The sequence below is a fragment of the Rattus norvegicus genome, chromosome 7, assembly GCF_021556685.1.
Source record: "Rattus norvegicus strain SHRSP/BbbUtx chromosome 7, alternate assembly SHRSP_T2T, whole genome shotgun sequence".
Classification (NCBI taxonomy): domain Eukaryota; kingdom Metazoa; phylum Chordata; class Mammalia; order Rodentia; family Muridae; genus Rattus; species Rattus norvegicus.
The window spans coordinates 81,772,888-81,798,439 of NC_141540.1; the positions used below are offsets into that span (position 1 = coordinate 81,772,888).

At 40.3% G+C, this 25,552-nt stretch overlaps 1 protein-coding gene across 2 annotated transcripts in view; it reads left to right on the forward strand.

Moving 5' to 3' along the window:
* Zfpm2 (zinc finger protein, multitype 2) overlaps window positions 1–24,138 on the forward strand; it is a 431,825-nt gene extending 407,687 nt beyond the window's left edge. For both annotated transcript variants that reach the window (NM_001130501.2, NM_001434579.1), the window contains 3 exon segments: window positions 15,875–16,081; window positions 18,922–19,146; window positions 20,636–24,138. In NM_001130501.2, the coding sequence (NP_001123973.1) occupies window positions 15,875–16,081; window positions 18,922–19,146; window positions 20,636–23,127 (2,924 nt within the window). In that variant the 3' untranslated portion in view covers window positions 23,128–24,138.
* The last annotated feature ends 1,414 nt before the right edge of the window (window positions 24,139–25,552 follow it).

Below are 25,552 nucleotides of genomic sequence, written 5' to 3' on the forward strand. Positions count from 1 at the left end.
CCTTTCACACTGCCCTTCTGAACTGGACTGAGACGGGCTGACCTTGAATGTCAGACTTTCAAAGCACAACCAAAGCTAGGACTCCCTTTCTATTGGTGACTTTCCAATTACTTGAAAAACTATTTTCCCACCTTGTGATGCTATGATGTTCTTTTAGCTTCCATTCTTGGCAAATGCCCAGGTGGTTTGTGAGAAAGCCTCCTGTTCTTATATAGCAAGAGACACATAGAAACTACACTGTGCACACTCTGAAACACTTGCTTGAGTAGCCCTTCCAGGTGGTGGTAGGACTCGAGTTCATGCTGATGATCCGTAATCCCAGGGAGGTTTTCCAGACCGCCTTAACAACTTTGCCTGGAAATTCAACAATGAAGACCTTGATGGAAAAGACCATGTTAAGCAACCTGACCACTAGAAGTGTGGTCCAGGATTTTTAGGTATGACCAACAAGTGTTCAGAATGTAAAGAGACTTGAGAGTACCTTCAATATACCCAACATATCGTTAAGTGGAAAAGATAACTCTCCCCATAACAGAATTATAGGAAGACAAGGAAGCAGATGTGTTCAGAGGAATTTAAGTGTATGTTCAAGAAAAATTTTCCTCATGTGTCTGGCTATAGGTCCGGAAAGTGTCACATTCATTTTACAGACAGTTCATTCTTGTCACAATTGTTTCTCCGTTGGCACAAACAGTTAGTTCTCCACACGATTCAGAAGCAGCATGTCCATTCAGTAAGCACCAAATATCTGCTGCAAACATTTTATTACAGCAAGACTTTAAGATGTCTACGATACAGAATGTTAATGCTTTAAGCCTGGGACTTTTGTATCCTTCATAGACTAAAGCAAGACGCTGAAAAGCAGAGGAATGGCAGCTGTCACATATTAACAAGCAAACATACGAGATCTGCTCACTTGTCTGTAAGACTTCAGCAGCCCAGGCTTCTGTCTTTCCTGTTGGGGAGGGTGGGGGTGCATGCTACGTCTTTATGTTTTGTTATCTTGACAAGGGTGTGTGAGCTGAATGCAAGGCCATTCAGATGAGCAGTGGAGAATAGTCTGTAAATTACTACGAAGTTGTTTAGTCAATTAACATAAATCTTTAGGGATTATAAAGCTCGGTGTAGCAACTTCAACATTTCAGGTAGATGAGAATTAAATAAATAAAACCTGCCTGTTTCCTTCCCTAGGCCTTCACTTCACGGTGTGCTCTGAGCGCCACCTGCTGGCTGTTTCTTTTCTTCAAAACAATTTTTCCTTGACTAGTCATTTAAAATTAAGATTCAAAAATGTATGTAAATTACTAATAATTATATATCATATATAATTATATCTATGTTTAATATCCTAATATTCATATCGATAATTTTATGTCAATGCACAGAGAAAGTATAATGAATAACATTAAAAGATGCATTACTTATAGATGAAATATAAATATCCAAAATTTACCTGGAAGTATTTATCATTATAAACTGTTACATCATAGTGCTTAAAGTTTGCCTTATGGTAGAAATTCAGTATCTTTTGAAAATCTATTTGTAATTAACTATCAGGAAGGTTTTAGATACTAAAGCAAAAGCTAAGGCTGTGGAGAGAGATGGCTCAGTGATTGGAGCACTGGATGCTCTTATGAAGGACCCAGCTTCAGTTCCCAGAACTTACATGGCCGCTCACATTCATCCACAGCTTAAGTCCTAGGGGATCTGATGGCTTTCTGGCCTCCTTGGGCACTGGGTATGCATATGGTACACAGACATACATGTATGCAAAACAGCTAGACGCATAAAATGAAAGTATACTTTAAAAGTTAAAATTACTGGGGCTGGGGATTTAACTCAGTGGTAGAGCGCTAACCTAGAAAGCGCAAGGCCCTGGGTTCGGTCCCCAGCTCCAAAAAAAAGAACCAAAAAAAAAAAAAAAAAAGGTTAAAATTATTAAAAGTTTCTGAATTTACCTACACCATGACATAAGTAAGATTATCCTAATTATGTGTTTTCCTTACATCTAAAAAGACACTAAATCCAGCACACTGAAGCACAGCCATGATCTTAACATTTTTTTTAAAAATCTCTACAATTTAAAGAATCTGGAAGTCTAGAAAAGTGGATGAAAAGAAAGGATGCTTTTGGTAGTAATTGTACATTGTGCAATTAGCATCGTGGAAGATTTCTGTGTTACTTGAAATCGACAACAAGGTTTTGTTCAAATATTCCATGCCTCCGGTTCTAACTGCAGGGCCCCATGCAGTTCGGCCTACACTTCCGGTCCTCCACCGCCCATGAAGAAAGTTAGAATCCCTGTTTCCCATTAACTTTCTCTGCCAAAACAGACACAGTAAAAAGCAGGTGCGTGCAAGCCATTGTCATTTCTCCACGGCAGGAAATTATTAGTTCCGTTATATTTAACAGTAGACTGTAAAGAAAAATAATTACTCAAAGGAAAGCTCATATAAAGTGAAATAAAAACATAAACATTAATTTAAAATTATATGTTGCAATAAGAAAACCCAACACACATTGTCATCTCTGGAACTTGAACCCTAATTACAGATGATAGCCGTTGTTTACCGTAGGCTGCACCCGACCCATGATCTCCTTCAGATTCTCTGAGCTTTTATGGACAGATAAAAATGTTCTCTGAGAATGGAAAAACACGGAGACAGGAAACATGCTCTGGACAGCAAACGAGCATAAGAATAATATATGGTATTGATAATTTCTAATTTTCCAAGCAGCACACGTTACTTAACACTATTGATGGGATTTACTTTTTAATATGGAAGCATATTGTGTTAGGAGAACATTTGAGTAAATATATTTAAAAGTTAATAAACTTTACCAAGGTATGGAATATGGTGACTAAAGATGCCTTGCAAAAAGATGCAATCCCCTTTCCTGGCCGCTTTTGCCCACCGATCTCTTAAGATTAGTACTTAAGCATCAAGATTTCTGCTAAGGGCAGTTTCTGAGCACTTGATGTGGCTAAAATTGAAGCCTGTCTTTCGGAAGTGACCGGTACAGGACATCTCCAAGACACGGGACACGATGGAAGCTGGAAGTGATTAGTATCCCCGAGTGATTGCAAACCAAGGCTGAAAACAAAGGTTCCGGCCAAATGCTGGCATTTCCGTTCCATAGATCCAACCAGTTCTGCAGGGGCTACCAGTCTTCCACCTCGTCCACTGACGTCACAGTTTTGATCTAGCTCCCTAGAGAAAATCGATAAGCTTCTGGGAATTAAAAAGTAAATAAATAAAAAGGCACAACAAAGAAGTCTAATGGAAATGGACAAGTTGACAGAGGCATCAAGAGGCTCGTTTCCAGCCTGGTGCTTAAGGGAGTTTCATCGCGATCCCGCAATACATATTGCACAGAGAAATGGAAGGAGGGGAAAAGAAATTAAAAACAGACTCCTGTGATGAACTTGTATAATTTATGCCTCTGCAGTGCGGCAGGCACAGTGTGTCATTTCCCCCTCCCCTCCTCTTTTCCCCTCCACCTGATTTCTGAGCCTCCCAGGCTGGGCAAGAATTTAAATTAAGGACACCCAACACACAAGTCAGAAAGGAAAATGCAGAATGCACTCAGATTAGTCACAAGCTTGCAAGTTGTGTACTTTGGTGGAGATTTCCTCCCTTCTGCTCCTGATTGCTGATGAAGAATGGTATTTTAATAGGCAGATGGTAAAGACAATTACAGTTAGGGGCTCAGCTGGGAGTTGCATGAGTTTATTGCAAATTATTAGTTGATAAATGCTTTTGTTTACAAGCAGAGTTTTAAGCAGCTTTGTAATCAGTTTATCAGCCGTGGGTAAAATTCTTGACAGCTTGCTCTTTGAGTGCAATGTCACCCCTTGACTGGTCCTTTGAAATTTTGATGGCCAGGGCCTTTTAGCCTGATAGCTGACATCACATGCTGGTTGCTGCGGAACCAGGCCATAGCATATCTTAGGAGTCACACAGTCCAGCCCGCAGGAGTGCTACAGACTACAAGAATACACTTGCTCTGCCTTTGGACCCCCTTACCCTGTCTAGGCTGTCTTGACTGACCTCAGTGGGAGAGAGTGCATTTAGTCCTTCTAGAACTTGATATGCCAGGGCAGATAGGTACTCATGGCGGACTCCCCCTTGCCTAAGGAGAAAGGGAAGGGTAATGGTGGGATGGGTTTGCTGTTTGTGAGGTAGGACTGGCGGGGGGCTGCAATCAGGATGTAAAGTGAATAAATAAATAAATTAATAATAAGTAAATAAATCCATACAAATGTTTTTGTTTCATTCCTCAGTCTCATGTCTTCCAAAACCTTAGTTCACAATGTTTCCAGAAAAGTTTGACTATGTTTTTGGTTACAGGGCAAAACTTTCTGCCCATACACTCAGTAGTGATCAGAATCTGATCTGAATCATCCTATTCATTTTTCTGTAAGGGACTCTAGTTGATTCTTAAAAGGAAAAAGAAACTATCTCCATAGGAGACACTCTATTAAAGGAAAGAGTAAACAAACAAGCAAGCAAGCACAGCAGAGAGAATTCAATCCTAGACTGAAAAGGCCTTGTGAGGATCCAAGAAGTCAAGGAAGGGCCTTGGAGTGAACAAGCACAGAGCTTTGTGTAGCCTGCCTTCAGTTTCCCAGCACAGAAACTGCCCCAGCAGTGCTTCTGACCTCTCACAGCAAATTCCTTTCAAGTGAGAAAGATGGCCACATTTCTTTGTTTCTGAGTTCCATGCAGACCAGTATTGCCTGATGAGTTTATGTGAAGTGAAAAACCTCTGATATTTGAAATGATGAATCATGTGTTCTGAGAAGTTGGTTCACCGTGCAAAAAAAGTGTGTTCCTTGAAGAAGCTACAGTTTAGTGTGTTTTTGAAAAAGTCTCACTAGCATTTTGCAAGGGGGCTGGCTCTGTGGTGTTTATGGACGTAATGTGTAAGCTGAGGTGTTCAGACTGTGTCCTTTGAAGAATATTCATGTGATCTTTGAGAAGTCGACTGACAGCGGATCTCTTTTTTTTTTTTTTTTTTTGCTCTGAAGCTTAACAAAGTGAGTTTTATGGGTCCCAGCAAAATAAAAATATTCCCATAAACAGCTACATGAAATAATTCCTTATGTATGTTTACTGCTTATATGTGTTGTCTCGTGGTATTTGAGGAAAGCTTAACTAAGTTAATAGAGAAGCAGCGACTGGTTATGAGCCAGAGTTCATAACCAAGGATAATACTCCAAACCCTTTAAATACTGACATAGTACAAAAAGCCCTATGTAAACAGGGCCTCGGTGGCTGTATTTTAAGTTATTTACAGCATATGTGTATGACCACAATCTTCCTAGTGTCAGAATACATTTGAGTGTCCTGCTGTATGTGTCTCTGGGTTTCCTGATGTATTTCTCTTTCTTTTTCCTTTTTGTTTTTCCACTTAGGATCCTAAAATCACCAGAATTGTGTTAGCAATATTAAACTGGTCACTTTGGTTAGTACAGTTTGTTATTTTAAAATTGGACTTGTTTCTACGTTTACTTAGAAAAAAAAGTACAAGAAAAGCAGAATATAGTTTTTGCCCGACTTTTAACATTTAAGACTCAGCCTCTAGTTACCAATTTCCCAGTTCTTAAGTAATTAAATGTGTCATTAACCACAGGGAAAGGCTACCTACAGAAGAGTTGAGAACTGAAAGCCTTCTTATAATACATTATAAACTGTTTTAATATAAATAGCATAAAAGTGGGGTTTTTTTCTATGTAAAGTGGATGAAGGATAAATATTGAACTTGGCATGCAGTTCATCCATTTGTCCATCTCCCTTGACCATGGAAAAAAGTAATTTAATAAATCTATTCATCCATTGGCTCAAATACTAAAGACACATCCAGAGCTTCAGATCGAGTCTGATTCCGCCCAAAAAACCCTCCTAGGAATTGCTGGATGTCCTATAAAACAATTTCAGGCATGCCAGCCCAGGGAACTTGAATGCCCTCAAATGCCCCACATTACCAATAACAAATGAAAAATGTTAAAGATTAGTTTAAAACAGGGAAGACCTTTTGCAAAATGCATTTTGATTTATTGCTGTGTATTGTGCAGATCTTTATCAATTATTCTTATTCTCCAGTATTCAAAAACTAGTGTAAACTGCACGTTGGCATGTTGCTGAATACAGAAAAAAGGCATTAATCAACTCTAAATAAACAAGTGCCCAGATCTATCTAACAACTATGAAGTAGTTAATACATTTTTTAAGCAATTTTATGATAGGAAGGAGGGCTAAGAGAGTAGTGCTTAATTATCTGCACTCCTCTGTGCTGGGCTCCCTTTTGGTTGTATTAATGAAGCAGCTGGCCCATTGTTTCCTTTAATTCCTCTATTGTTTTAAGAATATGTCACAGCTCTTTATTCTTTTATCAGGTGCTGTGCAGGAGGACCCAGACAATGCCTCGTAGTCCTACTGTATTTGCCGATGCACAAAGAAGCCTCCAAAGCGGTTTTCAAAGAAGGGGCACCCATAATTCATAAGTTCCCTTCCCAGCAGCACTCCCCTGTCAAGAATTTCAAGAGCATTGGATTTGAATTCATTATAAAATTTGTATTAGGCAACATGTCTATGTATAGATTCATGTCCCATGTTCACGTCTAAACCCTGAGGTGGAGACAGTAGCACACAGCGTGCCATGTTGAAATGGGGCCGTAATTTCACTTTTAGAGAATCATTTTATCCAGTTGCTTTTCACTTTTGAAGAAAGATTAGAGTTCAGAAAAAGGCATCATTTCTGCTGTTCTAATAGTTTTGTAAAAATAAAAGACAAGTAAGGAGTCCCCTTTTCAGGAAAGTGTGTGTGTGTGTGTGTGTGTGTGTGTGTGTGTGTGTGTGTGTATTTGTGTATGTATCTGTATTTGTGTAGTTTGTGTGTATTTGTGTATATATCTGTATTTGTGTAGTTTGTGTGTATTTGTGTATGTATCTGTATTTGTGTAGTTTGTGTGTGTTTGTGTCTGTATGTATTTGTATATGTGTGTGCATATTTGCAGGTGCTTGCATATGTATCTATTTGTGTGTGTGTTTGTGCTTGTATGTGTGTGCTTGTGTATGTATGTATTTGTGTGCTTGCATATGTATATATACATGTGTGTGCATTTGTGTGTGTTTGTGTGTGTGTGTGTATTGTGTATGTGTTCCCTACATAGGATAGCTTTAATTCATTACCAACTGTGCTCAAATCCACACCTGCCATGTTGTTACATTGTGTGTGAAAGACATAGACATTATAGATTAATGAAGAAATACAAATTTACCCCCTAAAATAACAGAATACACATCAGTATGTAGAAGAGTTATTTTATGTTCTGTAGCTCTTCAAGAATAGGGTTCACAAACTAGAGAGATGTCTTAGCAGTTAAGAGCTGCCCTTCCAGAGTACCCAAGTTCAATTTCTAGCACTTACATAGCATCTCACACCTATCTGAAATCCTCAAACCAATGCACATCAAATTTAAAAATGGAGTTCAATCAGACTTAACCACATTTTCCTCTAGATTTCTGTTAAAGCCATCCAAAGTCCCTGATGCCAAAACACACACAAATGTCTAATTCACAGACTGATTCTTTTCACACATGAAGATTTTTTGTTTTCCTCCTCACCAAAGGCTTGTATTTGGGGAGTTGATTCTCCAGTGTTGCCAGTTTAAAGAAAGACAGACTTGATGTTTAATGCTTTGGAGTAAAAGATACTAACTTCAGCTTTAAAAACAATCTCTGAAAAACCACTGCCATAAACCCTTATTATAAATCATCTATCATCTTATATTTTTGGTTGTTAGGTAAGGGTAGTTGTTTTTTAGATTAAAAAGTTTTCACTGGATTCCTATCTCGTTGCTTGGGGCTCCTTATCCTACTGTATAGTGAGGCAGAGTATTGCAAACTCTAAATGTTATTTAATTGGTTCAGTTTGCTACATATTTTTATGCTAAGCACAGGTCAGTATCTTGATGAGCCCACTGGTTGTGGCAGATGTTTACAGCCTCCATTCCTTGCATTTTCTTATTTTTATAAAGCAAGCACGTCTATCAATCACACAGATAAATTAGGAAGAATCATGTATAGACATAACATGGAAAAGAATTTTCAGCACACTGCGTAATTATTAACCTGATTTTTACCATTGTAAGAAGCTGTGAATTGCAGATAGCATGGATGAAGTTAAATGCTTTAAGCCTGGATCTATTTTGCTTATACAGAACTCTATAGGTATGGTCGAACAATATAATTGAAGCTTTGTCAGCTCGGTATCCTAGCAACAGATAATACTGTTAGGTTACTGAATTGCTCCCGGTTGACAAGTAGGGAGTATTTTTGTGTTTATCCTGTTTGCTAATGATGAGATCCTTTCCAAAAGTCCTGTCTTAATCGTAATTAGAGTTTATCAGCGAAGGTCTGTGTGGTATTGTGCAGACACTCATATCCTAATAATATGTGCAAGGAAAAATTTAGGCAGAATGGGGAGATATTTGAGGGTACTGTATCTAGTAAGAAGATCATGAAATTTCCAAAATATAATCAGGTCTGAACCATAACTTTATTCTTTATTATTGAAACACGTAGAATACTTCACTGCAGTTTGACATCAATTATGAGGAGGAAAATGTACAAGCTTCCAGTTAGACATCAAATCTGTTTGTACAAGAACCTTGACCATAAACATTACTGAGAACCACAAGTACAGGGTTTTCTAGGAATGTCAAGGTCTTGGGCGTCATTGCTTTTTCACAGAACCTTGAATGCATTTGTCCTTTGCTGTGAAGGAGTCAGGTGGGAGTATTAAGACTTGGAAGAATGGTTCTGTGTGAAGGAAAGAGAGACAGACGTTGAGGAAGTCTAAACAACCTTTCCATTTGGTGGAGGCCAGAAAGGCAGCAATAGATCATTTTCATCAGATAAAAATCCATGTCTGTGGACCATAAATGTGACTGTTTTCTTCTTTTGTTTGTGTTCTATAATCTTTGCACAGTTGGGGTGTGTAAATCATTGTCAGTAATTCCTATTAGCAAGCTACGTGCCTTCACACTGATATAAGGACAAGCATTTCTAAAAGCAAGTAAAACTCGCTGGCTTACTAAACTACTAGTGGCTCATCAGTTTCAAAATTGCTAAGACTTTTCTTCCTTCTTTATTGACCATGTCTTACTGGCTCACTCAGAGTTTCCATATTCTTTAAATATTAAAAGTCAAGGAAACACTCAAAGCAACATTTACTTGTCAGTTTCTGAGTTCAAAATGGATCTTCTCCATCAAGTTGTCTAAATAGTTTGATAAGTTAGATCAGCAACAAGAGAAGTAGTTTTTCATAGACACTTCATATTATACAGGCTGCCTAAAGGTCACTCCACGCCCTTTATAAGGAACTCTACTGGTATGATAAGCATTCTGGACAGGCTCTTCAAAACACGGAAGCTCAAACTTCACTCCTGGAGCCTTTGATTTGATTCATTTAGGACAGAGGCTGGAAGTCAGCATAGAGTCAAACTTCTCTATAGGATCTACAGTGTAGTCAAAACTGCTGGCCAGCACTTCCTTGGCATGTGGAATCTTGAGGCCCCTCTACATATCTATTCAACTTGAACCTAATCAAGAAATTGGTTAAATATTACTTTAACCTGACTAATATAAGTGTTTATTATTAATAGGCTAGTGTATGAGACATGCTTCAAATTGTACCTTACAATATTCCATGTGTTCAGTATTATAATGGGTCACCTTAGAATTGGGAGCCCCTTCCACATCACAAGTTGTATAGATTTAGCCTCTAGACTAGCTCTACTGAGTGAGTATGCAATAATTACACCCCTCAGCATGTTATCCACAGGGGGATCTTCATAATTTTAAGGAGACCTCTAGTTTATATCTGCCATTTTCTGTGCCACCATAAACAAGTCTTCAAGGTTACATGTTAACTATAAAGTCAAGGTTAAAATTAAACTTTCTCATTCACCAGTTAATTTCTCTTTGCAACTCCGTTTAGCATTGAGAACAAATAAATGTTCGTTAATTTCAGGTACCCACTGCACTTCCTTGTTAGCCAAGAATTCCATAGAATAAGGACGTTCTTTCCTGGGTGACGCTGAAAAGCAAACAATACAAGTTTTGACAGCTGAGCAAATATCACACTGTCACACATGCAGGTTGCATCTTAACATCATTCTTTGAGGGTTCCTATCAACATTTCATTAATGCAAACCAATATGTTGAGATTTTTGCTCGGTTTACATCTGAGGATACTAAGTGTACTTCTAGCTATAAAAGCCCAAGAAGCATCCAGTTAGACTCCTGAACTGTCATCTGAATGGAGATTTAGCAAGGCTGTCTTTAGCACTGGTAGCAGGAGGAAACCTCAAGCTACAACATGAGTAATAGCTAACTAGCATTTTTAATGGACATGCATTGCAGTTAGACGATGGGATGGTCCCTGTCTCTGCTGCAGCCTGAGGACTCTAGGTGATTCCCAGGAGGACGTCCTTAAAGTAACTACCATTCTGTGGTTGGAATGTTGTCTGTGTGAGTCACAAGCTTCACCCCTCCATGGTGGTACTGAATGCCTAAGATCTTTTAGAGAGAGGCCCAGTGACAGGTCACTGGTTCAACTGGAGTGTATCTTCAAAGATTTATGAGGCCCCAGTCTCTCTCTGAGTTCCTGTTTGGATATGTAAATCAATCTCCTTACTGTGCTTTAATATTTGTTACATGCACGTCCAAAGAGCTAAGATCTCATGGTCACTCTTTCAGCCTCTAACACCATGGGTAGAATACACTTCTTTTTCTTTGTAAGCAGGTTGCCTCAGGTATTTGACTAAAGAACCAGATCAGGTTTATATATTTAAAGGCTGGGAAATGAATGCTTTATTTATTTTTTCGAAGCTTTCATGAAAAGAACCTTAAAAAGGTCACATGAAGAATTTTAAGTAAAGCTTAAAGTACAAATGCTCTGTGTTCTCACGAGACCTTTTTTAGTAAAGGAGTGAGACTATAATTTTGAACAGCATGTTAGACTATGTCAAGATATACATATCACAGAACTTGCTCCCTCCCCTTTTTTAGGTGGCACACACAGGATAATATAACCATCCACCTCTAGAAATTTTCTTACTGTAAAACTGAACCTCTATTTCTTTTGAGCACTAACTTTCACTCTCTGGTGTCTTCATCTCTTGGCACCAGCATTTCCTCTTCTGTCTCTAGCCTCTGAATACGCTATGAACCTCTTATCAGTGAAATCATGCAGTATTTGTCTTTGTGGACTGGCTGTTATCATCCAGCACATTGTCCTCAAAGTTCATCGCACCGTAGAATACATATCACTTCCTTTAAAGGCAAAAGCACTCCATGGTCCATTATGACACCTTTTTCTTATCCATTCATCTATTGATGGATATTTAAGTTGATTTCATGTTTAAGTTGTTCTTGTGACAATGTTATTATTCTTTGGCTGTGTATTCAAATATCTTTTCAAGAGCATACCTTCAGTTCTTCCATATATATATATATATATATATATATATATATATATATATATCTCACAGGTAATTGTATTTTCAATTTTTAAGAATCACTACCTTATTTAATTTTATATTCCTTCAAACTGTCCAACTGTTCCTGCATTTTAACCAATGCTTGTTATTTTCTATTCTTTTAAGTAATAGTTCTGTTCCTGTTTAACCAAAGGTAGTACTGTTTTCATTGGACACCAGGTTAAACATTACATATTCAAAAAACTTAACACTCCTATGCATCTAATGCAACAACTGCCTTGCACCCAGATGCAAACTCAAATTGGCCGCATATTCCAGGTCTTAAATAAGGGGGCGGCCTTCAGGCCTCCTCAAGCGAGAAACTAATTCAAGTCTTAATTCAAGATACAGTCCACAGGTAGAGGTAGCCTCTGCCTTCTTTGTGGAAATGAGTTTGCTGCTTTCTTGAAACATAGCCTCCTTTGCTCCCTGATCCTTGCCTTATCTGATGAGAATTTTTTTTTCCTCTTGAATTTTCAGAGCAGTGAGAAGTTAGAGTGATGGTTTCACTTAGACCAAACCAGCCAATAGTGATTGACAGGGACTTCACCTCTCTCTTCTGCTCACTCCCTAAGTCCTCCCAATGTCACTCCTCCATCCTCCTTGGTACTCTCTGCTCTCCCTGAGGTACCTCACCAACGCAAAGAGCATCCACAGTCATGTGGAATGGACTAATGGCTTCTCACACTTACTTGTTTCTTGTTTTTGGTTTTTGTTTTGAAACAGACTTGTAGTTCTAGCTGGCTCATAACTCACTGTGTAGACCAGGCTTCCTGGAACAAGGTGAGACCCACCTGCCTGTTTTCTAAGTGTTCACATGAGCTATCATGCTGGTCTCATTTTTTCCCATGATTTTTCTGTTTTCAAAATCACAAATGAGATATCCTCACCCAGACACTTTTTCTTGGATCTCAAACTTTGACTTTTCAAAGTAAAATTTATTATGTGCACACATGTAAACATTCTACCCTTCTCACTCTCCTTCTCCCGCTCCCTCCCTCTCCCTCATTCCCTCTCTCCCCCCAAGGGTCCACAACTGGACTTTAAAGTTAAGAAGACCAAAGTAAAAGTCATGATTCTGTCACTGCTCAAATCGCATCTCTGGGAAGTTAACCTAACCTATCTGAGCTTTAGTTTTCTTCACCCTCAGAGGGAACCATCACCTTGTAGAGTAACTGACAGGCTTAAAACAAAGGACACATCTCCAGTCAAAGAAATGCTTCTGACACATACCAGTTTTGTGTTGTTGTTGTTGTTGTTGTTGTTGTTGTTGTTGCTGCTGCTGCTGCTGCTGCTGCTTTGTATGTCTGTCACCATTTCAGCTTTCTGCCAAGATAGGGCCATAATTACCATTTGTATTTCACCACAGTTAGTCTTGACAATAGATATCTCAAATGCCTTCTTTTCTTTCTCTTCTAAGGACATCATCACTCAAGCCTCTTCTCCCTTTGCCCCTTCAGTGTGGCTCTTTTCTCCCTCATATTAATGAATTTATGACTTCTGAATGAGTAAAATCATCTCTACACGGATGTATGTAGAATATTCTGCCTATAAAATTTCCTCCAGATTATGGAGAGGGGAAAATATCTATATTAATAATGTATTTATTCATTAAAATGAAGGTGTATCTCCTCCCCCAGCATGAGCCAGATAAAAATTGCATTTACTTTGCACTTAAAGCGGCTCCACATTGCATTAAGGTTTTTATGAGGAACCCTGAATTTATACCTCTTGCCGATCCCATGATAAATGTTATAGCCCTCACCATGGCCAACCTCAAGCTACACTAGGATATCAACCAACAAACAAAATTCCTGAAATTGTAGCTTTCTATTCATCCTACAGACATGTTCCCCCGATCCTTAGCTTTTCCTGCAGACTCTCAGCTCAAGGTTTGTTCCAAAGTCAGGTCTTTCCACAATCCTATACCTGCCCATACGGTCATTCTGTCTGCTAATGATGAACCTGCCTGTTCCTACTCGCACAGACACTTGATATTTCATTTTGACTTATTCCAGATCCAGTGAAATATTAATTTGGATGGCTTTCCTAATTCCTTCAAGAAGCTTCAGTTATGTTTAGTATGATACACACTTTGATTCATCTGTTGACATACAAAGGCGTATTCTAGCACAAAGTACACAGCCCAACCTGACACAAAGCAGACACTTCACCTCACTGAAAGGGTGTTAAATTAATAGTTAAAAAAAATCATCTTAAGACAACCAATTCAGTCTAATCCACCTTTTCAAAATGTTGCATTCTGAGTAAACACAAAATGGGGACAAGAGGTAGCAATGATAAAATATGAGTCAGCACAGGTACATCTGAAAATTCAGGTGTGTAAAATCACCTTCATTGTGGTTTTTACAACTGGCATTTTTCATTTTTAATTTGTTTATCCATTGGATATTTTAACTCAATATTTTGTATAGGTAAGCTGCTGTCTTGCTATATAGCTCACTGAGTTGATCACGATTAACTGTCTGTTGGTATCTACAACCTTCTCCTAGGACCTGAAACCATTCTGGCTTTATTTTTGTGAAAGGTAACCACAGCTGGATTAATCAAGAATTCTGAACTCCATGCTTGAAATCTAGTGGCTGTGTGACCATGCTAGAAAATAAACCCAGACCGTGGTTCCTGGCTTTTCCTTTCCCACCCTCATTCTACATGCTGGCTTTATAAACTGTGTTCCAGAGGAGAGATAAGACACAAGTGATTAGCTTGTCTCTACTGTAAGTAGTAAGATGTGAGCATCAAAACACAGAGGTTCCCAGAGCAAGAATGGCCCCCTGGAAATGGAGCCACACAGGCTTCTCACTCCCTCTCATTCCCCAGTGATGTAATTTTGGCTTCAGTGACTGGGAAAAATCATTTCAACAACGAAAAAAAAAATTGTTTCATTTCAACTACAGTAAACCTGCATGCTTTGAGAAACATTAGCATCATAGTGCGGTTGGGGTGAGCACATGTCACCCTGTGGTGTTCTACTGTCGTCCTGTCTTGCTGTAAAGCTGGTCATAACTTGGAGAAGTATAATCTTTCTTTTCCTTTTTCAGACACATACCCTCCAGGGCTGTGTTTTGCTTGCTGACTTTAACCCTGGCTTAATTGCCCGTGATGTTTCTAAAGCATCAAGCTCAGCTCCCATCCGGCTCCTCCATCTCATATACTGTTCTTATCACCGCAAGATTTGTACAAGTTGTTTAAAAACCATGATCTCTGAGGCTGGAAAAAAATGAAGTGCACTTGAAATGACAGTTATGCTAAAAGATAAGCAGAGCAATACGACTTATCAAAATGGGTACAATTTTTCTTGGTTAATGAGTACAATATACAGCGTTCCAATACATACCCAAGGGGGGGGGTCGCTTTATAAAATATCAAGTACAGCACATTATGGCAGACATAACTGTGTGGGATATGTATCTAAGCCTGAGAGTGGAGATAACAAAATATAAGTGCTTCGCCTGTCTAAACATGTTAAATAAATGAGTGTTCACTATCACATCCCAATACATTAGAAGATGTACTCACATAGTTAATTTTTCTTTTTAATGCACCGCACGTGATCATTTGAAATGCAGAACCAGAGTCTATCTCAGTGTTTGAAGACAAGGTTTCCTTTCATTTAAACAAATCTTTGTTGAAATAAGGCTTTTTGAAAAGAATCTTTGGTGTGTCCTTCTTTGCAGGCAGTTCAGTCAGGGTAAACGGAGATAAAGAAGGACCGTCGAAGGGTGTTGTAGAAGATGGCCCAGTCAAAGTAAAAAGTACACACAGGGTAGTTTACATAGGCCTGCTCAGCTTCCCCAGGACAGCACTTTAACATCTGAGATTCTACAGACTTCTGAATGCTTCTTTGACGATTTGGGGTATCTGTGCTCACAATCCAAAAGAATTGAGGCAGTGGAGAAAGACAGAGGGATGCTGGCCGAGGAAGTTTCAGGTGGAAAGAGGGAGAGAAACAGTTGTTCTTCCATTGGTTAATGAAATAGCAGCTTCGGAAACTTCTCTGTAGTAAAGTTTTATAGCTTTGTCCCTCGCATGCAGGTTTTCAAACACTACACCAATGTCATAATGGGTTCTTGATTCAGGCGAGAGCTGGGACACTGATAAACTCCACAGATGTTATCTATATTTTTCCCAAGTTTTCTCCTGCCCGATACCAGGAAAACATTGGTCCACAGAGGCTGGCTGAGACACAGCTGCAGGCTGATCGACCTCCACTCCGGGTCCACACCCATGTGAAGGACAGGTCCTGTGTGCAGTCAGACACTGTTCCATATCAACTCTTTGTTTTTCTACCCTTCTCCACAGGGGGTCAGCTTTGGTGCACCACGACGAAGGCCATCTCGGAGGGTGAAGAACTAATTGCCTTTGTGGTGGACTTTGACTCAAGGCTACAAACTGCTAGCCAGATGACTCTCACAGAAGGGATGTACCCGGCCCGCCTGCTGGACTCAATTCAGCTGCTTCCTCAGCAAGCTGCCATGGCTTCTATTTTGCCTACAGCTATTGTCAATAGTAAGTGCTGAGTGCAATAGTCCAGCTTTGTGGGGTGATATGTATTTATGGGAGAAAAAAATGTCTACTGACAGGCAGCTAAGGACAGACATTTTCTTCAGTGTGGCTGCATGTTTGTGTATGTGTGGACATGTGTGTGTGCATGCGTGTGTTTGCCTCACATGGGAATGCAGGCAAAACATGTAATCCAATTATATCAGATTAGATTCCCAAATGTCACCCCTACTAAAACCTGTCATTCTCTACTCGTTGAATGGTACTCCACCTTGCTTAGCAATGGCAAGCAATGACAAGGCTTTCACTTACGATTTTCCAGTAGCAAAAGTTGTATTTGTTAAATGTCATGGAATTTTAAAAACTTTGAAAAAAAAGAATATAGATTTAAAAATTAAACTTTATTATTACATTAATGATACAGAGTATGTTGGTGTGAGGGTCTGATGTACAATTATTATTATTCTGTTCGAAAGTAACAATATTACTTAGTAGCCTCAAATAAACCAGTCCAAATACATAGAGCTTTTGTTTTTACCCTTACATCTGGATGAAGTCCTGGGAACCTGGGCAAATCAAAATATTTGTTAATTAAAAGGAAGAAAGAGGAAAATAGAGGATGAGTATATAAGGTTTTAATACTTCATGGAGAACTTTAAAATGCACTGTGGCAAACATCTCTGGGTGGCTTTACGCTGCTAAGATAAATACTGGTCTAGTTTGGATACCTTGAACATACAGAGGAGAATGTTATGTAGTAGACAGTCAAGGGGTCCTAGGGCCTTTGTTCTAGAAAGATCTGCTTTTATTCAGCTCTCTGTGGGAAACTGAACTGAGTGGCAGTCACACGGCAAGAGTAGAATTATACTAATGTTGGTAATAAAAAAATGCATCGAATCTTAAAATAACATTGAAGATCTTGAGACCAATGAAAAAGAAATCTAGATAGCAATAGCATTTTTGTATTATTGTAAAAATGCCCTACTATAATAATGAATAAAGAAATTCACAGGTGATTCTTAAATCACTATGCATTTAATCAATAGGCCAAGGACTTTTAACATTAGCAATTCTTGATTTATTTAATGAAATAGCTTTTTTCTTTTTCTTTTTAATTTTGTTCTTATTGCATGGAGCATGAAATAATGAGACCAACCTGGATGCGAGGCAAAGTAATTTTATTACAAGAGATTTCAAATAACTTTATTCAATTATGATGCCCCAATGTGTAATATTAATTCTTATTATATATGAGAGTATAGCTGTTTGCTTTCTGTAGAAAGAAGATGATTAGCATCAAGTGACCCAATATCTGCACAGATTATCCTTTGCTTCCTAAAATCAATCATGTGACATGTCACTGTTGATGTATACACTCTAATAAACTGTGTGGTCTCTTAGGGTAAATGCTCGTAACTTGGGAAGAATGGGCTAAATACCAGTTGTCCGTGCATCCCATTGAAGTTGCCCTTGTCTCCCTGCAACTAGCATTTGATCCTGAGTTTTCTCTAACTTCTGGTTCAGGATTCCACAGATTCCGTCCTCTCACCATCAGCCGTACATTGATTGTCCACTCATGACACCTCTCGCTCTTCCTGCAGTTTGTGAACTCTCTTGACACTTTCCCACACGTCCCTCTGTCTCTATTTCCTTCAAAAATACCAAACTCCATATGTCTGATGTGATCCTATATTCCCCAAAACTCCCTGCAGAGCATTTAAAAGCCATGTGTCTATACAAGAGGAAGGCAGGCTGGATCGCTCCATACTGCCTCAGCCTACAAAGTACTGGTCTTGTCATCTCATTTCTGTTTCTCCCCTATAATCCCTCTTCTCTGTCCCCTTGCCATCCAAAGGGTTCGGAAGGAGGTTTACGTGTAAGTGGTTTCTCAACCTCTGGGTTGAGACCTTTTGGCAAACCTCCATCTCCAAAACTGTTTTCATCACAATTCCTAACAGTAGCATCATTAGTTATGAAGTAGCAATGAAATTATATTATGGTTGTGGGACTCACTCCAATATGAGGAGCTGCACTCAAGGCTCACAACAGCAGGAAGGTTGAAAGCCACTGCTCCACATGGTCGCATACAAGACAGTCAACTCTGCTTTCCTCACCCGTAGCTATAGGAGGAGCAAAATCACTCTCTGAGGCTAGAACTCAAGCCTTGCTATATTTCGCGTAATTGATGGCACCTGCCTTCTACCGCTACAGAATGTTTCCTCCACATTAACTAACTTCGATAGTAGATTCCACTCTTGTGTTAGCCTCTTATTCCCCATAATCACAGAGACAAAAAGAAAGCCTCTGAGAAGAGCCTGCAAGATCTTTTGTATTCCATCTTACCCTTTGCTTCAACAATACCACATAGCCACTCAGGCTTCACCCACGTCCTCTCAGGGTCCGGTGGCTTCCTCTCTGCACTGTTGCTCTTATCAAAATGACAGGAAACTTTTTCTCCACCTGAATAAGTTCATTTCATCCTTCACATCAGATCTTAGGTATCAACTCTAACCACCTACCTGACTGGCCCCTAACAATATCACTATCCCCAGAAGCATAGTGAACACCACTGTCTGTCCCTCAGGCACTCTTCCAGTTTCCTCTATCAGAGGCTGCAGAGACAATAATTGCTCTCACCGTATTCTTACCTTTTAGCCAACCAGACAAACCAATTCTCATTTCTAGTTCAAATGCATTTTTTTAACCCATATGTATAAAATGAAATCTAATCTATGCTCCCATAGAACCTGGGGGCAGACTCCGAAAGACAGAGTTAAATGTTACTTTCCCCTTACTCCCCCCGGCCCCCGCAGACAGCAGCTAACATGTCTCTGGTTTTGCTGCAGAGGATATATTCCCTTGCAAGTCCTGTGGCATTTGGTACCGGAGCGAGCGGAACCTGCAAGCCCATTTGATGTACTACTGTAGTGGGAGGCAAAGAGAAGCTGCTCCAGTGTCTGAAGAAAATGAAGACAGTACGCATCAGATTTCCAGCCTGTGCCCCTTCCCACAATGCACCAAGAGCTTTTCCAATGCCCGAGCTCTAGAAATGCACCTGACTTCACACAGTGGTAAGGGCCTCTAATGTTTCTGCAGTTGCTTTGGGGTACTCTGTCTTCTTTCTACGCATACATACGTACACACGTGCATATATACATAGTATGTTCATATTCTAATATATTCATGGAGATACAGACATTTGTACACAGATCCATACATACATAATTTTACTGGGCCAAGCAGCATTCTTTTATAGTATTTAGATGCAGCGTATTTTAACCGAAGGACTGGACTGATTTCTTCAACACCTATGTATGGCACTGCTTAGACTGCGAGCCAAATCGTTACATTCATTCTCCTCTTCGTCGAAATAGCATCATTTCTTTTCCCTCTTTAAGTGCCGTGCATATTTATTGCTCTAGGTGTTGAGTGAACTTTGGGAGGTGATCATGGCGCTTCCCATATGTTGAGGAGGAAATAGTAGGTGCATTAACAAAGGTGCTGCTGCACGAAATTGAAGCCACTATTTTGGCAGATTCAATTAAAAAATCCCTCAGTTTCCAGAGTATGCACGGCTAACTTAATTGATTTTTATGACATGAAACTACTCTAAATTCCTTAAGAAAAACAAGGTAGAGTCTACTCTCTCTTATATTTGAAATGGGCCCCATCTATTGTTAGCTTAATCTCATGGCATCCCAATTGCTCTTCTTAAAAAGATGTGTAGAATTGTACTAAACTTAAATATTTTAGGTTTTTTTTTTCAAATTTAGTTTAGTTGTGGCACTGTCTCTTTACCTGGCTACCCTGTACTCCTTATGTAGACTGGGCTGGCTTCAAACTCTCAATATAGAGAAGGTAAACTGAGTCTGTTCCCATTACGTATGACAAACAGAAGCAGGAGTTGATCTCCATGACACGTACCTCCACACTCAGTGGCAATAACTGATCAGAAACAGGCAGTGATCAAGCAGCATGGGTACTATTCTTAACCATCTTTATTAGCCCACCACTGTTTACCAGCAAATATCAGTCCTAGACACAGATAAGCCACATTCAGTAAAACCAAAAAATAAAAAAATTCATATAAAAGGTAAAAGATGAGCTGAGCCAAGCGGTTGTTAAAACCCTGTAATTTCTTCTTGCACGTAGGGATTCAGTAGCTAGTAGCCATCCGTATATTTATATAGTCACATAAATATATAATATTAGTGAATATTCTAATAGTCACTCTTCCTATAATTAGTATTTGGATGGTTTTCTTAGACATAACTCCATGTTTTACAGCTTTATTATTAATTCTCTTAGGTTTTTTTTAGTTTGTTTATTGACCCATAAAGTAGAATCACCAATAGTTCCCTCCATCTATACCATAACACTCACAAAGAGGCTTAGGAAATTATTATTACAGATGTCACCAAAATCTTAGTATCTCAGGTGAGGATCCGAAGGATTTCTGTTTCAGTTATTTTGGAGGCTCGAGCTCACTAGGAAAGGTTTCCATCACCCGGAAGCAAACAGGTATGGCACTCAGCTTTCCTGCTTTCTGTGTCTTTCCAGGAGTGAAAATGGAAGAGTTCCTGCCTCCCGGGGCGAGTTTGAAATGCACGGTGTGTAGCTACACTGCTGATTCCGTGATCAACTTCCACCAACACCTGTTCTCGCATCTCACTCAAGCTGCCTTCCGTTGCAACCACTGCCATTTTGGCTTCCAGACCCAAAGGGAGTTACTGCAGCACCAGGAGCTCCATGTCCCCGGTGGCAAACTTCCCAGAGAAAGCGACATGGAGCACTCTCCAAGTGGAACAGAAGACAGCTTACAGCCAGCCACAGACTTGTTGGCCAGAAGTGACCTCTCCCAGAGCCAAAAGGCCATGCCGACTAAAGATGCAAGCTCAGACACAGAGCTGGACAAGTGTGAGAAAAAGACTCAACTCTTTCTCACCAATCAGAGACCAGAGATGCAGCCTGCGGCAAACAAGCAGAACTTCTCTTACACAAAAATAAAGTCTGAGCCTTCCAGCCCCAGACTTGCCTCATCTCCAGTGCAACCCAACCTAGGGCCCTCTTTCCCTGTGGGACCTTTCCTGTCTCAGTTTGCTTTCCCCCAAGATATCACCATGGTCCCTCAAGCTTCAGAGATCTTAGCCAAGATGTCCGAGCTGGTGCACCGACGCCTGAGGCACGGGAGTAGTAGCTACCCTCCTGTAATTTACAGCCCTTTGATGCCCAAAGGGGCTACATGCTTTGAGTGTAACATAACGTTCAATAATCTGGATAACTATCTAGTTCATAAAAAACACTACTGCAGCAGCCGATGGCAGCAGATGGCCAAATCCCCTGAGTTTCCAAGTGTTTCTGAAAAGATACCGGAAGCTCTGAGTCCTAACACTGGCCAGACTTCCATAAACCTTCTCAACCCGGCGGCTCATCCACCGGACCCGGAGAATCCACTTCTTCAAACATCCTGCATCAACTCTTCCACGGTTTTAGATTTGATTGGGCCAAACGGAAAGGGCCATGAGAAGGACTTTTCCACTCAAGCCAAAAAGTTGCCCACCTCCAACAACAATGACGACAAAATAAATGGAAAGCCCGTTGATGTGAAAAATCCCAGCGGCCCCTTAGTGGATGGGGAAAGTGACCCAAATAAGACTACCTGTGAAGCTTGTAACATCACCTTCAGCAGGCATGAAACCTATATGGTCCACAAACAGTATTACTGTGCAACGCGCCATGACCCTCCGCTAAAGAGGTCTGCTTCCAACAAAGTGCCGGCCATGCAGAGAACCATGCGCACACGCAAGCGAAGAAAGATGTACGAAATGTGCCTACCCGAGCAAGAGCAACGGCCACCCCTAGTTCAGCAGAGATTTCTTGATGTAGCCAACCTCAGCAATCCTTGTAGCTCCACTCAAGAGCCCACTGAAGGGCTAGGAGAATGCTACCACCCGAGATGCGACATCTTCCCAGGAATTGTCTCAAAGCACTTGGAAACATCGTTGGCCATAAACAAATGTGTTCCGGTTCCCAAATGTGATACAACTCATTCCAGTGTTTCCTGCCTGGAGATGGACGTCCCCATAGATCTCAGCAAAAAGTGTTTATCGCAGTCTGAGCGGACGACAGCATCTCCTAAAAGGCTACTAGACTACCACGAGTGCACCGTGTGCAAGATCAGCTTCAATAAGGTCGAGAACTACCTGGCCCACAAGCAGAATTTCTGCCCTGTCACTGCACATCAACGCAACGACCTAGGTCAGCTTGATGGCAAAGTGTTTCCGAATCCAGAAAGTGAACGGAACAGCCCGGAAGTCAGCTTTGAAAGAAACATGATCAAATGTGAGAAGAATGGGAATCCGAAGCAGCCTTCTCCCAACGGAAACTTGTTTTCATCCCATTTGGCAACCTTGCAAGGCCTGAAAGTCTTCAGTGAGGCGGCTCAGCTCATTGCTACAAAAGAAGAAAACAAACATTTGTTTCTTCCCCAATGCCTTTACCCTGGAGCAATAAAGAAGACGAAAGGAGCCGACCAGCTTTCTCCATACTATGGCATAAAGCCAAGCGATTATATCGCCGGTTCTCTTGTCATCCACAACACCGACGTCGAACAGAACACAAACACAGAAAACGAGTCTCCTAAAGGCCAGGCCTCCTCAAATGGGTGTGCGGTACCCAAGAAAGATTCTCTGCCATTGTTGCCCAAAAACAGAGGCATGGTCATAGTGAATGGTGGACTGAAGCAAGATGAAAGGCCTACCGCAAACCCACAGCAAGAGAACATTTCCCAGAATGCCCAGCACGAAGACGGCCACAAATCCCCTTCGTGGATCTCTGAGAACCCGTTAGCTGCAAATGAGAATGTCTCCCCAGGAATTCCCTGCGCAGAAGAACAGTTGTCTAGCATAGCAAAAGGTGTGAATGGCTCTACCCAGGCCCCCAGCAGTGGGAAATACTGCCGGCTATGCGATATCCAGTTCAATAACCTTTCAAACTTTATAACTCACAAGAAGTTTTATTGCTCATCACATGCAGCAGAACATGTCAAATGAACTAACTGAGTAACTAAAGAAAGCAGTCACCTTTGGTACCGTGTTTAGTATGTTCTTCTAAACAGTCCAGAAAACAAAGAAGCTGTTTGAATTACATCTGCCGATCAGGAGATAATTCATAATGGCTGAGTTGAAGACTTGGTGTAATTTCATTACAGACCATTAGTAAAGTGTATTATTGGTGCCATTTTCAGAAAAAAAATTAATTTATTTTACCAGCAGTATTCATAGCTGTGGTTATGTTATTTTTATTTAAAAACTTTATATTAAAGTCATTTGTAATGTTATTGTATAGTTATTGTGTAGCACATATGGTTTGCACTGTATAGTAGCTTTTAAAGAAAATAGTCACAAACAATACAGAAGAGCATTTTAGAAATAGCTTCAAAAGCACTTGTGTATCCTGATTTTTTTTCTTATATGCTGTTGCAGATATACGTATATGCTAAAATATAACCTGCAAACATGTTCTAAATACACATGCTGTAAGTTCGCCTTAAGGTTTCGATTCTCGGCTAATCAGGCCCCAGTTGCACTTTATATTTTAGCAAATACAGTCCCTTAGTCTCTAGGCTTTGCATTTGTATGTAGCCGTATATTTCCGTCCATTTCCTCAGACTGAAACATGTATGTTAAACGAAGATGGCAATTTTTTCTTGTATAGTACTTGTATTTTCTTTCGCCGATGCAGCCCTGTCCCAATTTTTAAACCTTGGCTGTTAAATGCAATACTTTATAAAGAATGAACAAAATTACTGGAAGCAGTATTGTAAGGATCGGAGTAGTGGTAATCAGTTTTATCTTTCGAAAGGCACAGTCTAAATCGAACCCCTAAACTCAATGCTGCAAGTATGAATTTAATTCATATATAAGATCTATTTAAATATAAGAGTAGCAATACTGCACCTGGTGATCACAAAGATAATGTTCTACTTCTGATAGAAAATAATTTCTCAACAAATGTTGTTACTATGCATGTACATGGATGGAATAAAATTCCAAATTGTTGGAGATGTTTGAAGTTCTGGGCTTTTTTTTTTTTTTCACCCGAAGCAGCAGGTGAAATATCTAGCTGTAATTGCCACACAGTAAATAGCAGCACGTTATCATCAGTTACATGTTAATTTCAGTTGGCAAATTTTCGTCAAAAATACCTGTGGCACCCAGTTTTTCATTCATTCTATTTAATTCGGCCTTGCTCAATTATTCTCAAGGCATATCAGCCTAGGACACCACACCACACTAGTGTGGCTGGAAACAGCGGCAGCAGCAGCAGCAGCAGCAGCAGCAGCAGCGGCAGCGGCAGCGGCAGCGGCGGCGGCGGCGGCGGCGGCGGCGGCGGCGGCGGCGGCGGCGGCGGCAGCAGCAGTGATGACAACAAACTGAGATTGCAGGCATCCCCATTTGACAGATCTTAGGTTCCTGCAATGGATTTAAATTCCATAGAACAATCTAAACGGTTATCTGTTCACCACTGATATTCAGACTACTCAACTAGTGCTTACAACCAGACCTCAGTTTAAAAATTTACATTCAGCATATATGTTTAATGTTGTAATTAAAGCTAAAAAGTAGATCATTGTAGGGGCTGCTAAGAACATTGAGTTCCTTCACATTTTCCGGCAGTAACAGAGGTTTCAGATTCTTAAGCAGCTAAAGTCGCAAAGCTGATGAGAAAGAAGCAGAGACCTGGGAAATGTTCTCAGCTGTATGTGTATCCACACCCCACAGCAATTCAGAGGCACATGATAGGCACGCGATAGGCGTGTGATAGGCATGTGATGGATAGTGCTGAGCACCTGCCACGTGACTTCCAAGAGAGGCAGCCTTTATAAGGGAAAACACTTCCGTGGGGTCAGCCTCCTTCAACTTGCACTCTAGAATATGGGCAGCTGTGGAAGATTTCCAGAGTGAGGGATGCCGCTGGAAACCCTTGCCCTTGCGAGTGTGACCACACTACTTAGTGGTAACAGTCACTTCCGCATGCTTCACTCTGCGTTCCTTTGCCACATCCTTGATCAAAAGCATCAGAAGGAACACCTGACATTTTCTCCTTGGTGCATTAATGACAGAAGAAGAAAGCAGTGGAAATACCACCTCTCACCAGGCACAGCTCATCTGTGACCTCCCCCAGTTTCCTGGTTCTCTGTGCCCTGGGTGAATCCATGGCTCCCTGCTGTGTGTCCTTCACTGTTTCACAAATAATCCCTGGGAGAAGCATTTCCCCCATTCTCACCTGGGCATACCTTTAGGAAAGTGTCAACAGGAACTCTGAAGAGCTCCCCCTATAGCCTTATGTCCTCAACAACGCCAATAAATATTAGGACATTATTCAGTCTGTCATTGGCAGTCAACCCAATACTTTTGTATCTTAAATTCATTAATTTTAGCACCAATTCCCCTTTGCTCGTGATTTCACACCCAT